This window comes from Eleutherodactylus coqui, chromosome 9, assembly GCF_035609145.1.
Source record: "Eleutherodactylus coqui strain aEleCoq1 chromosome 9, aEleCoq1.hap1, whole genome shotgun sequence".
In the NCBI taxonomy this organism is placed as follows: Eukaryota; Metazoa; Chordata; class Amphibia; order Anura; family Eleutherodactylidae; genus Eleutherodactylus; species Eleutherodactylus coqui.
Window position 1 is genome coordinate 161,091,027 of NC_089845.1, and position 16,412 is coordinate 161,107,438.

Genomic DNA, 16,412 nt, shown 5'->3' on the forward strand with positions numbered 1-16,412 from the left:
ATGAATAATGCTGCCCTTTGGGCAACAAGTGGGATCATTACTACTGATGGAGAACAGTCATTAAAAATGCTGCCATTTTTCCTCGTCGGTAATAATGATCTCCCTTATTGCCCCATCAGTAATAATGCTTACTCGTGACTGCAGTGTACAACTGGCCACAGACCACATGACTGCGCAACCGGACGTTAGGCAGGATCAGACGGGGAAAAAAAGTGAAGGTGGCGAGTCTACTAAAGTCTTAGGGGGATGCCTGTAGCAGATTGTGACCGGCCAACCAGGATTTTTCCTGGTGGACTGAACGGCCAATCCGCCGCCAGTGTTGCGGCACCCCGGTTGGGAATGACTGCTCTAAGTGTTCAAGCTCTAGGAGACGGACAGGTTACCTGTGAAGGTCCCCACTGGGGAGCTTTCCCTTCCTTTCAATCAAAATATTATGCCAATTAATTTCTTAATACCTCTTCATACTAATCCCCTGTACAGACACAGGGGTTAAAGAGGTTTTACCACCAAAGCCATGTATTTCCCCATCCACACGGCAGGAGATAAATGTCTGACCACTGGGGGTCCCGAATGCTGGGACCCTACTGATTCTAAGATCTGTGCATCCAGATTGCCCTATATGAATGGAGTGGGGTGGTGCTCATGCGTGATCATCATGTGATTCACTTCTATGGGGCTGCTGGAGATTGCCAAGTGCATCAGATTCTGTCTGTCCCCTAAAAGTGAATGGAGTGCTGGTCATGCATGTGCACTGTCGCCCAATTCACCAGGACCATGCAGGTTCATTTTATTCCCCTGCATCTCGTGTGGCATTTCCTTTTCGTTTGTGAATACGCTTGAAAAGAAACTATTTAATAGATTTGCCTTCCCTCCATCGTCTTCAATGATTTCTCCTGCATTATTCGTTAAAGGGCCAGTGCTCTCGGTGCAAATCCTTTTGCTGTTAATATAGTTGAAGAATAGTTTCGGGTTGTTTTTGCTCTCTTTGGCGATCAGTCTTTCTGCCTCCTCCTTAGCACTTTTGATCTTATCTTTGCATATTTTGTTTTTTTCCCTGTACGATTTTGTTATTTTTTTTCTCCCTGTATTTTTGCCCATAGAGATTCCACCTATTCATCTCCTGCCCTTATATCCTCCTGTAGCCTCGGCATTAAGTATGAGTTAACATACAGACATACCCCTCCCCCGTTCTGGTTTCATTCTCTTCTGAAGAGATTATAACCAATGATTTAAGGCTGTACAGCTCTGATGTTGGAAGACGTCCATCGGGGTTCTCTTACTGTATATTGCCAGCCTCTCTGCCGTTGGAGTCTATCCAACGTGTCACCTTATGCAGTACTGGCTTTAGCCAGCATATAGTGCCATTGTGTAAAGGCAGAAAAAGAGTAAGCCCCCTAGAAAAACCAGGATACAAATTGGATTGGAAAGGGTTAATCTGTGATTGTTGGGACATGCTGGGATTTGTAGTTTTGCAACAGCTAGAAAGCCACAGCTTGGAGAGTATTGATTGAAAGTGTCCAATATGCTAACCAGTGGCATAACTTTAGGTTTTGCAGCTGCATTTGGATTCCATAGTTCCCACACTGAGACCCCCACCAATCATGAGAGCAGGGGGCCCATTTCCCTTGAGCCCCTTACTGTGGGCTTACTACACCCTCCGCAGGAGGAGACTAAATTGAGCACTGGTCACACAAGCATGCTTTCGCTCCACTCACTATCATGGGACTGCTGGAGATGGCACCCGCCCAGGTATTTCCGTCAGTCCCATTGAAATGAATAGAGTGCTGACTGTGCATGCTCAGCCAGCCCTCCATTCAGTGTGTGTCACTATGGGGAAGTAGCATCCCTGCTGTGACGAGAACAGGGGTACATGGGAGTCCGGTTCTCAGGATTGGTGGGGGTCTCAGGAGAGAGAGCCCCACCGATCAGCAAGTGATCCCTCATCCTGTGGATATGGGGTAACTTGTAATTATGGTACAATCCCTTTAACGAATATACTTGTGAGGTCTAAACAACTTATCCGCCGAATCAAGAATAAGGCCCGCCAGACCAGAAAAGGTAAAAAACTGATAGCCGACCTTGCAGACTTCCTTGTAGTGATCCAGGTGGCAGCCCATGAGAAAAGATGTCGGCGCCATGATGAAGTCCAGCATGTGCTGCGAGAGGATGGGCACAAACGTGTGCTGCCACTTGATGGGGTGGAGAAAGACCATGAAGCACTCAGCGATGAGGGTCAACAAGGCGAAGTCAGAAGAGAAGAAGACGATTCTCTGCTCGGTCAGGATGTAGGCGATGATCTAAGAAGAGATTGTACAAGATGTCAGGTAAGTGCACTTTACAACCACGTCTTGTAGATATGATGGGGATGAATCTGAGGGGGATGGAGGCTTCTATCGAGGCGCAGAGACGTCTAGAAAGAACATCACAATGCAAGTCTCACTGGTCGAACTTCAAAAAGAGGAACCCATCTAAAGAACAAACATACTTTCAAATGGAATCAGCCTTTAAATCAATTGAAAAGCCTCGTAGTCACTGAAGCGGAAAGGCCCAGATATATTCAGAGAACAGAGCTACATGTATAACAGCCGTGTGCTAAGAGTATACACAACTTTACCCGAATATCAGTACCTTATCTATGTGGCACCCGGCATATTACCATCGCAGTGTCATAGATAGAGGACTATCACTGATGGGTATTAGTCCGGTCACGCTCTATAGTGACTTACATTGACACACGTTTATCACTCTCATACTAATCCAATACACAGGACCGCTCTGCCCCCGGCGGCTCCATTGTGTATTTCTGGACATTTCTTCAATACTGGCTTGTAGCCTAAATTGGAGAAGTATATTTGTCTGTGGTCTTTTCATGTTGGTCCCAAATATAGGACATTTTAATCATTAAATAAGTTATGTTTTAGGGGTCCCACCCAGTGATTAATTGAAAAGCCTCTAGTTCGCTCAACGTGTCGGCTCTCATGGCCACCGCTGTGGAGCTGTTGGATGTGAGGGAGAAGATATGGAAAACGATTGACCGCCAATATCTTTCCTTTCGGGATCGCAAACATTTTTATGAACACTCTGACAAGTGAGGGAAGTCTTTGGCTAGAACCCTTCCCCCCCGCGTCCCTTGCTGCACATGTTCCCCATATAAACTCCCCTGGGGGGTCCACAGTCCATAGTCCAGCTGATATAGCGAAAACTTTCAGGTCCTACTTCCAGGAGTTGATACGCACCTTCTGGGATCGGGTTCTAGGAATTTATCATAAGGTTAGCAGGACCCAGATACCAAATAGACCCTCCTTGGCTCGGTGATCTCCCTCTTCAGACTCCTTTGCACGGATGAAACATTCTCTTTTGTGATTTTTCCGGTTTGCGGCTCGTGTTGTTGTGCCGCAATACTGGAGATCCTCACATCCATGAGAAAATGGGTGCAAGGGCTAAGGAATATTATGCGGACGGAGGAGCTTCTGGCTGACGATTCAGATGCCCACTTGCATTTTCTCGGGATCTGGACACCTTGGATTATGTTAAGACCTCTGACATTTCCCTATCAATCTTTTGACTCCCTTTGGGATCCGCGGATGCTGGGGGGCCAGATGGGAGCTGGTGATGATCTCTATATCGGATCACGTCTTGTATCGCTATCCTGGCATCCCTCTTCCTGGGTCTTCGCTGCTTCTTTCTCTTCTACCCCCAACCCTTTTCTTTCTCTAGTCTGTTTTTGTAGTTGTTTTTGTCATTTTGCCCAATATCTATGTCTCTAACATTATCTATGATGCTACCATAACAACTCTGATATCTCTTTTTCAGCATGGACATTATCCTGGGCTTGTTTAAAGTTATCATGTCATTCTGCAGAAGTATGTGCGCTGTAAAAACAGGTCACCCCCCACCCGAAGGATGGTAGCATCAATAGTTGATCGCCTGGGGTCCGTCATTCTGGACCCCGACCGATCAGCTGATTGTGCGCCCGCAGACAGTGCCGCATCAACACAGCCTCTGCTCCGACCTCTGGGTAGTGGCGGGCACTTGCAACTGCAGGCACGGCTCTCATTGAAAACCAACAGGAGCTGTGCCTGCAGTTACAAGCGCCGGACACATTACAGAGGTCGGAGTAGATGCTTCTGCTTCGACCCGTTTAATTGCGGCGCTGTCAGCGGGCGCACAATCAGCTGATCAGTCGGGATCTTGAGTGACAGACCCAAGCCGAAAAGTATTCTCCCTGGAAAACCCCTTTAAGAGGTTAACAGCAGGAAATCAAGTAATGTCTACTAGATTCTAAGAAGTGAATGGTCTCGTCTACAATTACTGGGATCACCTACCCCACTGGTAACACTTACCTGTAACACCTGTTTCGGGCTGAAGCAGAGAAATGGCAAGTGAAGATCTAGATCAATTATTGGGCTTTCGAGGTCTTCTCTGGATGGGAACACAATCTGCAGAGGTTTCATGCTGAAGACCTGCAGAGAAACAGTAGATGTAACTAGAGTATAAAAGGCAAGATAAATCAAGGGTTACATAATAAATAAGCCTCTTCCCTAATCAGTAGAAGAGGTAGCCGTTACCAGATGGAGCGGGCCAGGCGGAGGACACGGGATCAAAGATAATTTTGCAGCATATTCTTTAATGCGTTCGTCAAGACTGATATTCCTGCTGGACTTTAATTGTACAAGGAGGCTGAAAATGGTGACAAACACAAGAAAAAGGATAACAATGAATTAAAGGGTTTGTCCCATCAACACGTCACTCTTCAAAAAAGGAGGCCCTGTTAGGAATCAGATACCACCTTTGGCGATCGAACTGCCAGCAGCTACACATTTCCTACAGTGGCCACTACAGGAGATATTCGGTACCGCACGCTACTCATTCAAATAAATGAAATAGTCCTGGAGATGGTCCTCCAAATTAGGAAGGGACCTTTATAACAACCTCCTGTTGTGGCTAAGGATGGCCACAAATTAGCATATTACATCCGCATTTCAGCGTTCGTAACAAGGATGTATGCATCGGTCTGACCGCGGGGTTTACGGATCTGAACTACCAGCGTCTTAAGGGGCCATTTTGCTGGTAGCTTGGGTCAGTAAGAGGCGCTATTGCAGGGGACTGACACCCCCATTTAACTTCCATATGCCATAATGGGGAAAATTAAAAGCCCCTTGCATGAGATTACGCAGCTCAATAAACACCTTTACACATTTCACCTACATAATCTATGTCACATGTGTCAAACACAAGGCCCGCGGGCCGAATCCGGCCCGCTGCCTTGTGTTATGTGGCCCGCGGCGTGCCGACGGCCGCTCACCACTGTAGTGATTACCAGCTGGGGTGCCGCAGCTCCCCGCTGGTAATCACACTGACAGCGCTGATCCCTTCTCCCCTGAGTCCCCTGCTCTTCAGTTCCGCAGGAGAGGACTCAGGGAGGAAGCGTGCCGTGCTGCTCACTGATGTCAGTGCACACCCGGACGCATATGAACTTTTTCCACAAGACTTCTGCACTTGTCAGCAATTCCAGCAATCTGATTGGGGAATCAGCCAACCCAGAGAACCAAACAACCAATCAGGTTGCTGGAATTGCTCAATAGTGCAGAAGTCTTGTGGGAAAAGTTCATATGCCACCCGGGCTCAGCACCGTTCCTCCTCGGATCGTGGAGGTAAGCACATGGCTGGGGAAGGGGGAAGTTAATATTGCTGCTGGGGGGTGAGGGTTAATATTGTTGTTGCTGGGAGAAGGTTAATAATGCTGATTGCTGCCGGGGCTGAGGGAGTTAATATTGCTGGTGGGGGTGGGGGTTAAATTGTTGCTGGCAGGGGGTTAATATTGCTGCGGGGGTCGGGTGGGGTGGTAATATTGCTGGTGGGGGTGAATATTGCTGCTGGCAGGGGGTTAATATTGCTGCGGGGGTCGGGTGGGGTGGTAATATTGCTGGTGGGGGTTAATATTGCTGCTGGGAGGGGGTTAATATTGTTGCTGGCAGGGGGTTAATATTGCTGCCGGGTTGGGAAGGGGAGGAGGGGGGGGGGGTGTTAATATTGCTGCTGGGTGGGTGGGGGTTAATACTGTTGCTGGGAGGGGGTTAATATTGGTGCAGGGGGGAGGGGTTAATATTGCTGGTGGGGGTTAATGTTGCTGTGTGGGGGGGTTAATATTGTTGCTGGGAGTGGGTAATATTGCTGCTGGGAGGGGGTAATATTACTGTAGGGGTCGCTATTACTACTGGGGCCACTGTGGGGATCGCTATTACTAACTGGTCTACTGTGGGGGTCAATATTTTTACTGGGGCCACTATCAGAGTCACTATTACTACTGCGACCACTATAGGGGTCACTATTTTTACTGAGGCCACTATCAGAGTCACTATTACTACTGCGACCACTATGGGGGTCACTATTAGGGCTCGTTCACACGGGTGTAATTGCATTTCGGTCGCACAAATACGCTACGTATTTGCGCAATCGAAAATCGCTTATGCCTGCGTATTTGGGCACGCAGAAAAGAACGCAGATGGGCCCCTGAGATGGTGCGCAAATATGCATTGAATACATAGGTTTCCTGCGCATTCACCACATATTTGCGCAGCCCATTCACTTCAATGGCCTATCGGGGTGCGTAGTTTGAAACAAAATAGGTCATGCTGTGTGAGAATATACATCATGTGAATGAGCTCATTGACATCAATGGCTTCTGTTCTCTGCATATTATGTACGCAAATACGCTGGTGTGAACGAGCCCTTACTGTACTGTCTTATAATCGGCCCTTTGAAGTTCACCAAAAACCTGATGTGGCCCCTGGTGAAAATGAGTTTGACACCCCTGATCTACGTTCTACAATTTAAGCAGAAATGGTCTTAAACTCACCCAAATCAACCCATCTTCTAGAGTCTCCAGCGTGTGAGGTAATTGCATTGATCAGCGAGCCTGGACCTCCATTAATTTTCCCATGTAGCCCCATTACACATTGCATTGTGCTAAATTAGCAAGCAGCTAGGGAACGATGGCATTGCGTTGGACCCCATGGCAGTTCCCTTTTCATAACACAGGAAAACAACAACATTTAATGACCTTTCATTTAAAGGCTACCAAAGAATTTAATATATTGTCATCCCATTGGTTTAGACCAGTGTTCCCCCAGTGGCTTGAGAGGACCATTTGGTTTTCCAGCATCATACATGTGGCTTCCCAGTTGTTGGCAGCTACAGATATTTTTGTGCACCAACAGCACCAGAAATGGCATATCATCACTGAAACTTGGCACCAAGGTCAAAACCATTTTACTGGCAGTTATCATTAAGGTAAAAATCATATTATTTGGTCATATATATAATACACTCTTCCCATTTCAATACTCAATGTGGCTTAACACCACCCTATAATGTTTGAAAGTGGCCCCTTTGCTAGAAAAGGTTGAGGACCACTGACATAAACCAATAGGATGCCACTATCTTAGTTTCTTTGGTAGCCGTTCATTGCTAGAGTTCTAAATGTTGTTATTATGCTGTGCTGTGAAATGGGAACTGCAATGGGGTCCAACACAACGTCATTGTTGTTCTGCAGCACTGTAGGAAGTTCCATCAGACTATCATATATATATATGCACCAGACATCCTCTCTTACCATGACAGAGAGTCCTTTAGAGAGTTGTAGTAAGGATATCTGGATATAACGCAAATGGCGAAAGGCACATAAGCCTCATACGTCTTGTTGCTACTCATGGAGGAGTCCCAGTAAGCCTGCCCATTAGACATTCCCAATGCATCCTGGGGAGACAGAGAGATCTATGTGCACAAGACAAACAAGCATCAAACACCATAAAAGCTGCATCTGTCATACAGTCTAAACAGGGATAGAAGCCGTAATTACCTGCTCTAATGAATGGATCCTGCAGCTATAAAAGGGCCAGTAAATTACAGATTATGCAGTACAGAGACTTTCTTTACTAGAAAGGTCATACCTGAATAGTCCGGAAGAAATGAGCAACAACACCGTATGTCCTGTTCCCCAGGACGTCTGTAAATATGAGGAAATGGAAATGCTCCTCTTTAGGCTCTAAGGTCACTTGCAGCCCCCCTGGATAGACACAGAAAAGTGAATGATACATTAAAAACTGAAATTCACTAAATAACATGTTACATTCCGCCTTATTCTCCACTCGCATCCAAAGCTGCATCCAGAGTTGTAGTTCTCTACTGCTATTCCCTGTTTTTTCCTAGACAAGAAAAGTTACAGAAATTACAATTTTTAAAGGTTCTATAAAATAAAAAAGTGTGATGTGCTTTGGGGTAAAAGGAGACAAATGATGGGATTATGGAAGTCTACGTAATGATGAATTCGACCAATCTCCGCAAACATAATCCTATAACGACAATAAAATATACACTGATGGGCCCCTTCATTACAGCCCCTAACCCTTTACTAGAGCCTCCGGCCCGCTCATGATTGGTGCTTCCCTGTATGGTAATTCTCCCCGTGACCCCGGAGCATAAAATCATGTGACAAGTTTTCCGTGGATCAGTTTCAGTGTGAATCCACATTAGATGGAAAATCCAGCGATCAGAGCGACTTCCAACAAGGCCGGTCATAGGTGCTGAACTAGCCGGGGCCTCACTGCCAACCGCGGGGGGTTTACTCATGTAATGGTGTAGAGACTGTACCGAGAATGGCGCGATCGAGGAAAACATCCAGAGAAAGGTGATCATGTGGGTGGAAACAACTCATCACTGAAAGGGGTCATAGGAGGATGTCAGGAATCGTTCTGACCAACAGGTGCTGCATTGTCAAAAAAAACTGTAGCTAAACACAACGCTTGGGCTCCAACTAACGTGTCCAAACGCACAACTCGTCGTTTCTTAGCACGGATGGCTATAACAGCAGACGACCGGTTCCAGCATCATTGTGTCTAAAAGAAACAGAAAGGTGAGACTCCAGCGGGCAAAAGAGTGCAAAACTTGTATCACTGAGCAGAGGAAAAACATCTCCCGGTCAGATGGATGCAGATTTCTGTTGCTGATGGGAGGGCAGAATTTGGCGCAAGCAGCATGAATCGCTGACCCTTTCCTGCCAGCTGGTCAGAACATGTCAGCCCCTCATCTAATCTGCGGCAACTACAAGAAGCTTCCTGTCCGCAGGGGCCGATATTCCTGCAGGACGCTTTCATCACCAAGTAGAAACTACACCACGGCGAACTGCTGCAGATCTGAAGGTCAAAGGAGACCAACGCTACTAGATGGGGGCTGATGAAGGGGCGATCAGTGTGTACTATTTAACCCTTTCCAATCCACTGTGACGTCTGAAGACATTATGATTGCGGTCTGCACAGCTCCGATGTCGGAAGACGTCCAGCAGGGTATTCTTACTGTAGATTACTGGCCACTCTGTTATCAGGGGGCCTCTCCAGCATGTCCCATACCGCAGTACTGTCTCTAGCCAGCAGGTGGCACCATTGTATAATGGCAGAAAGAGGAAGCCCCCTAGGAAACCCTGAATCCAAAATTGGATTGCAAAGGGTTAAGACAGAAGATATTTTGATACTAGAAATCGAGAAATATAGTAAAGAAAATATTTTCAGGTGACAAAAGGCTGTAGATATAAAAACAAGTGTACAATAAATATGTGACCCCCATCCAAATGAAGATTTAGGAGAGTGCATGTATACTATACCTGGAAAGCAGAGTTGGGGCAATCCAATCAGGTCAATATCTTTGGGGACACTGATCTCCTCCGTGGTGGTCTCTCTATGGTCCAGGTTGTTATCACTCCCAGACTCCACCTTCGGCCTCTCCTTCTTCTTCCGGAAGGACCGCCTCCTTGCCACTCTCTGGTACGAGCTTTGACCTGCAGACGAGCTCTGAGCTTCCTCTTTTGATACAAAAGGAGGGACAAATACAGAAGCGATTTCTGGTTCCAGAACTTGGAAACTTCTTAAACCTTTCTGGGCAACCTGACAGCAGAGAGGGAAAAAAAGACAAGTTAAGCCAATCTTTTGTAGACTTTTATAGATCTATGAAAAATATTTACCCCCCTTCCTCGTCTTTTATTGAATAATCACTGAACCCCCATGAACTGAAAAGTCTCTACTAAGTGATCTCCCAGCCGCATTGGGAGCCATGGTCATGCTAGTAGATCAGTGTTCTATTGAGCTGCAGTTCTCCTGTAGGCTGCAGCAGGTTTTCCTCCTTCGCTTAGTTTTACTCTCTAACTTCATAAAGCCTTTCCGGACCTGCTGCCGAGAAGGCTCCCCGATCAGCCATGCTGCCACCACCCCGCTCTATGGTAGCAGTGGTATTCGTACACCAGACAAAATTTGTACACCAGATATATTCTATATTTTAATGGCCAAAACGTTTGAAGGGGTCGTCCCAGCAAAAACATGTGTTTGGCGGTCTTCATGGGCAGTGTATGGAGTAGTGGTAATGGGGGACTCGGGTGTGCGGTACTCATGGTCCCCAGGGGTCCGAGCAGTCAGCCCCCCAGCGATCACACAATTGTTACCTACACTGTCGATAGGTGAGAAATGTTTTTGGTGGGAGAAGTCCTTTAACCCCTTAAGGATGCAACTTTTTTTTCCCATTTTCGTTTTTTTCCTCCCCCCTTTTAAAAAAATCGTGACTCCATTATTTATCTATTGACGTCGCTGTCTGAGGGCTTGTTGCTTTTTGCGGGACGAGTTGTAGTTTTCAATGGTGCTGTTTAATGTACTGAAAAACATAAAAGCAAAATGAAACAAAATCGAATTTCCGCCATCTTTTGGTGCGTCTTGTTTCTACGGCGCACAAACCGCAACACAAATGACCTGATAACGTTATTCTATAAGTCGGTACGGCTACCATACCGAACTTAGATAGTTCTTTTTTTGTTTCTGCGCTCCTTTTATTTTTTTTTTCAAAGACATTAATTGTTGTTAAATTACTTTCTGCCGCCATCTTCTGCGCTCAATAACTTTTTGCGAGGGCCATTTTTTTTGCGGGATGTTCTGTAGTTTGCGTTGAAAACATTTTAGAATATATACGACTTTTTGATCGCTTTTTATTGCATTTTTTCTTGGAGACTGGGTGACCAAAAAGCACATTTCTGGCATTATTTTTTGAGGGACGACAGTCATCGTGTGAGATACATAATGCATTACTTTGATAGATCAGACTTTTTGGGACGCAGCGATACCAAATATGTATTTTTATTTTACAATTTAGTTGTTTTATTGTAAATATGGCAAAATGCTTTTTTTAAAAAAACTTTTATTACTTTTTTTTTCAACAATTAGTAAAACTTTATTGTTCTCATTTTTACTCTTTTTTTTAGTCCCCCGGGTCACCTCCCTGCAAGCTGGCCAATTCTTCTTCTTCCGAAGCGTCCATTCTCTGCAGTCTCCTTCCCGCAGGTCAGTGTACTCGGTCACTAGTCGCGTAGTGGTCGCTGCCTAGCAGAGAGTGCCGAGTTACTGCAGAGACTGCGCATGCGTTGTCTCTCTACAATAGTATATGGACTCCTGCAGCGATACAGCATGCATGCGCAGTCTCGGCAATAGATCAGCATTCCTTCCTAGGCAGAGAATGCTACATCACTAGTGACCTGCAGGAAGAAGAATGCCAGCAATGGACGCTCCATTACAAGAAGAAGGGGATCCATCTGGCTTGCAGTGAGGTGACCCGGGGGACTGGAGAAGATCAGTGATGAGAAGATGCGGTAAGAAGACTGGGGAGGAATGGGTAAGGATTTTTTTTTTTTAAATGACAAACCCCCTTTAACTGCAGCCATGTGGGTTTTGTCGGCCAATTCTCTTTTAACAACAGGGACCTTATTTCTGTGATTCTGCATTTTGTTATTTTGGGGGTCCTGCTGCCTTCAGCGACTTATTCCTCTGTGAACACCTTTCATTTTATGGTCTCTGCACACTACGGTCAGTCACTTCTGTTCACATTGATTGTCTTTTGGAGCTTGAATCTATTTCCTGTCTCATCAGTGGATCAAGTTCTGTTCCTGCTTTACACTGCAGCGTTGCTCCATTACGGCACAGCTGTGATTAGCGATTCCATCTTCATGAAACCCACTTTCCACGCGGCTAAGTGCGATTCTGGTCAGTGAAGAACTGATGGATTCCTCTGCGAGCGTCCGTGCGCTTTACATCAGTTTTTGTGGCGTTTTTAATGTCCGAGTGTAATCAGTTTCTCATAAGTGTCAAAAAACGGACGGCGGCGCCGGCTGATTTAACCCCTTAGTGACCGACCTATTTTGTGTCTTAAGGACCAAGCGGTTTTCATTGCAAGAGCCATAACTGGCTGTTAGCCGTACGAGGCCTTGTTTTTTGTGGGACGGGTTGTACATGTTACCGGCCGCACTCCGGGGTCCGGATCGTGGGTTCTGGAACTCGTAGTGCATTTTTTTGCAGTAGATGTAAAAAATAATCAGAAATTCTGCCATGTTTTTGGGTTTTGTTTTCCCAGCGTTCGCAATTCAGTAGAAACAACCTGAGAACTATCTGATCGGTTTGGCGTGATTACTGTGACGCCAAGTTTACGGAGATTTTTTTTTTTTTTTTTTTACTACTTTTGTACAATAAAAACACTTTTTTAAAGAAAAACAGCTGAATCTGCGCCGCTGCATTCGAAGACCCAAAACATTTTTCAAGCGGCAGAGCTCTGTGAGAAGCGTTGCAGTTTTTATTGGCCCCCGTTTGGGGTACATGTGACATGTGACTTCTGGATTGCTTTTTATTATGTTTTTTTGGGAGGCGAACAAAAGAAAAATAGCAATTCTGGTCTTAGTTTCTGAAATTATTCTCACAGCATTGACCCTGCGCAATAAATAACAAAATATTTTCATTGTCCGTCTTTCGCTATGAATATACAGTAATACCCATTAAGGGCAGCTTTTTTTTTTTTTTTTTAAATAGTATCTTATCAGTTTAAAATGGTGTTTTTGTGAAGAAAAATACATATTTTTAAGCTGATTTTTTTCCCCTTTTAATTAAACTTTATTGAACTTTTTTTTACACTGGTTCTTAGTCCGTCAAGGGGGTTTGAGGACGTGATTGTTTGATCTCTAGGATAGTACACTGCAATACTTATGCAGTGTATTCTACTAAGCCTATGACCGTAGCCTATTAGACCCTGCCGGAGGCGGGATTTATTAGGCCGAGTTACGAGGTAAATATAGAGGCCTGAGCAGGAGCAGGAGTCTGGCTCTCAGGGATCAGCCAAAACAAGCTCCTTAAAATAAATAGAGGATGTGAAGGACTGCATTTACTTTAATGGGTCCGAGTTCTGTCCGTTGCAAATTCGGATGGAACTTGGACATTAACCTTGCCCATGCGAATAAGGGGTTTATCTCACGACAGGCGTTACCCCAAAAGCAGCCTGGCCCCGTCCTGAAGTGTATGACGGCGGAGGATGTGCACTTCTGCTCTCATTCATCTCAATAGGACCACTGCAGATAGCGAACTCCGTTATCTCCAACAGTCCCATCGAGTAGGAGCGGAGGTGTCTATGACCCCCCCCTCCGCTGTCACATACTTCAGGATCTCCAGGACACGGTCAGGCTGCTTTTTTTTGGTAAGGGCTGTCATGAGATACCCTGTTTAAGTCCATCATTGCATTCGGTTGCCCTCCCTCATGCTTTACACTACAGCACAGCTTCTTCATATTCACTGCTTTGTATAAGGACTTCGCTCAGCAGTAGGTTAGAACAGAGAGAGCGGAATTCTACTAGATAGATAGATTGATCATAAACTACAAGGAACAGAACGCAGCCCACCCGCGAGCGCCATCGGGGGGCTACAGATCTTTAAAGCGACGGATCTGTTAACCAAATGTATTTTTAGTTTAGAATACAAGCAGGAGTCAAGAAGCCACCGCTAATATGTAGACAGCGGTATCATGATATACACAGGAAGACGCGGCTGGGTCGCCACGAATACTGCATGTGTAAGATAAGGAGATGCGTCCTCGCTCGCGGCCAGAAGCGCAATATTCACTAATCTTTCTGTAAACACAAGTGAGACGAACTAATATCTAAGGAGGATTTCTACCCGAAATTGAAATGTCTCCAGCGCCACGGGGGAGGGGCTTCCAGTCTCACAAATACATTATATATACTGATGGCCCCTTATCTAGTAGCGCCTTGGACTCCTTTGGCCTTCAGACCCGCAGCAGTGGGATCTACCATTTCCCACTAAGTGATGGAATGGTTCTGCAGGAATATCGGCCCCTGCGGACAGGAAGCTTCTTGTAGTTGAGTCATGGTGCAATTTTAATCAGCCGTGTAAATATAGCTTTAGACACAATGGCGCTGGTCACCTGCTGTTATAGCCCATCCGTGCTGAGGAACGGCGAGTTTTGTGTTCGACCACATTAGTTAAAGCATCCGCGCTGTATAAACCTGCTCTTCCTTTGCACTGACTGTTGGTCAGAACGATTCCTGACATCCTCCTCTGACCCCTATCAGAGATTAATGGTTTCCATCCACAAGATCTCCTTTTGCTGGATGCCTTTCCTTGATCACGCCGTTCTCTGTATACTCTCCACTTGTTACATGAGAAAAGATGTCCAGAGACGTACTTAGGCCTCATGTCCACGGACAGGTCAGGTTCCGTGAGCAGGAGCCCCGCCACGGGATCCCACCCTACCCGTGGCATGAGGACATTACTTACCAGTCCGGATCCGCTGCAAGCCATGCGGGTCGTCCATCGTCTCCTCCGTGCATTTTTTAAAAAATCTCCTGCTTTCCTGCGGGATCCGCAGCACACCAGGAGTAGCAGTTCTGGGTGTGCGGCAGATCCAGCGGCCTCCATTGACCTCAATGGAAGCCGTCCCTGCGGGATCCGCGGCAAAATGGAGCATGCTGCGATTTGTTTTGTGGACCCGAAGGTCCGCAAAACAAATCCAGATGCTTTAGTTAAGCTGCGGGCATCCATGATTTTTTATGGGCGGCTTAAACTCCGGATTGCCCCATGTGGATTCCAGAATTCAAACCCGCCCGTGGACATGAGCCCTTAAACTTTCCATTACGCAGGGCAAAGAATCAGTAGAACGGTTAAATTGATAAACTGGCAATCCCCTCCTCAAACTTGGCTGCACCTGGGGCACATGCCCCACCCTCAGCTACATCTCTGGGTTGGCAGTGATATCCTGGCCCTGGCTAGTCTAGCACCGATGACCGGGCCTTGTTGCAAGTCACTTAGATCGCTGGATTTTCCCATCTAATGTGGATTCGCACTAAAACTGATCCACGCAAAACTTGAGATGTGATTTTATGCTCCGGGGTCACGGGGAGAATTACCATATAGGGAAGGGCCAATCGTGAGAGGGCCGGGGTCTAATAAAGGGGCCATTCAGTGTATAAAGTAATCACATTTCCCTTGTTCCCTTAATGCTTACACAAGTCTATATGTCAGTCTTTACTATAGTTCTGTCATTGTATTCATGAACGAGGAGGCTCAGGATATGCAACATTACAGATCATATAGTGCATTAAAGCACAGAAAAGAAGAAATGCAAACAATATATGAAAAACGAGTCAGTGACTTGCTGTTGTGCTCTACGGGAGCTTCTGGAAGAACTCAGAAGTAGAACACAAGCAAATAAGAGGTGAAGCAGGTGACTTCTTAGGAAAAAGTAGCAGCAGCCGGTGTGGTTATGTAAGACGCCTTGTCTGTGTCACACCGCCACGACTGCTAATCCCTCAGAAAACAAGGAAAACACTGTAACCCGTTCCGATCGACCGCTGCTCACAATCCATGCAGAAAAGTCATCCAACTCCCAGATGTAGCAGAGCTGGGGGATTCATTAAGGGAGATCAACAATGGGTACCTTGCAGTCGCATCATGGGGAGCCCCCTCCCCTGTCATTTGATTACATGCGGCAGTTGCTTTGATTGTGGTATGTAAGGAGTTAAAGTGCCAGGATCTGAGATTTCTCTGCTCCTGGCAGTTAGAGCAGGATCCTGGCTGTCAGTAGTCAGTAACTGCCTTAAAGAGATGTATGTGCAGGTTCAAAGCCCCTTATTGAGGTCAGTAAAAGGCGTATTGCAGTCACTAAGGGGTTAAGGAGATGGAGGACAACTTCTACTGCTTATTATCCTCCAACTCTGACCGGGTGTCCAAGTAACCAGCAAGTCTCTCTTCCGTGTCAATAAGTGGTAAATGAACCAATGGGCAGGAGGGGCTGATGCCCGTTCACAAATGATGGAGAATATCCTCTGACTGGGGCATGGGCCTTGGCATGGTTCATCAGATGGTTGGTTTTTAAGTCAAAGTTATTTAGTGGTGGTAAATCTAGTGGGTGCAAAAGGGGCAAGGCCTACATCCAAGTGGTCCCCCACTGATATGTGCTATTGCTGCCCACTGCCAACCAGGTGCCAAGACGGGTGTTCTTTTAGAGGGTAGGGGGAAGAACTTGAAATGATTACCTTCTTGGCGATA

At 46.2% G+C, this 16,412-nt stretch overlaps 1 protein-coding gene across 1 annotated transcript in view; it reads right to left on the reverse strand.

Moving 5' to 3' along the window:
* DENND3 (DENN domain containing 3) overlaps positions 1–16,412 on the reverse strand; it is a 68,922-nt gene that overhangs the window by 34,669 nt on the left and 17,841 nt on the right. Inside the window, exons 2-7 of the mRNA XM_066578743.1 lie at positions 9,659–9,938; positions 7,953–8,068; positions 7,616–7,758; positions 4,569–4,680; positions 4,344–4,463; positions 2,079–2,297 (exon numbers count right to left, since the gene is read on the reverse strand). Of these exons, the coding sequence (XP_066434840.1) occupies positions 2,079–2,297; positions 4,344–4,463; positions 4,569–4,680; positions 7,616–7,758; positions 7,953–8,068; positions 9,659–9,938 (990 nt within the window). The remainder of the gene's footprint in view (positions 1–2,078; positions 2,298–4,343; positions 4,464–4,568; positions 4,681–7,615; positions 7,759–7,952; positions 8,069–9,658; positions 9,939–16,412) is intronic.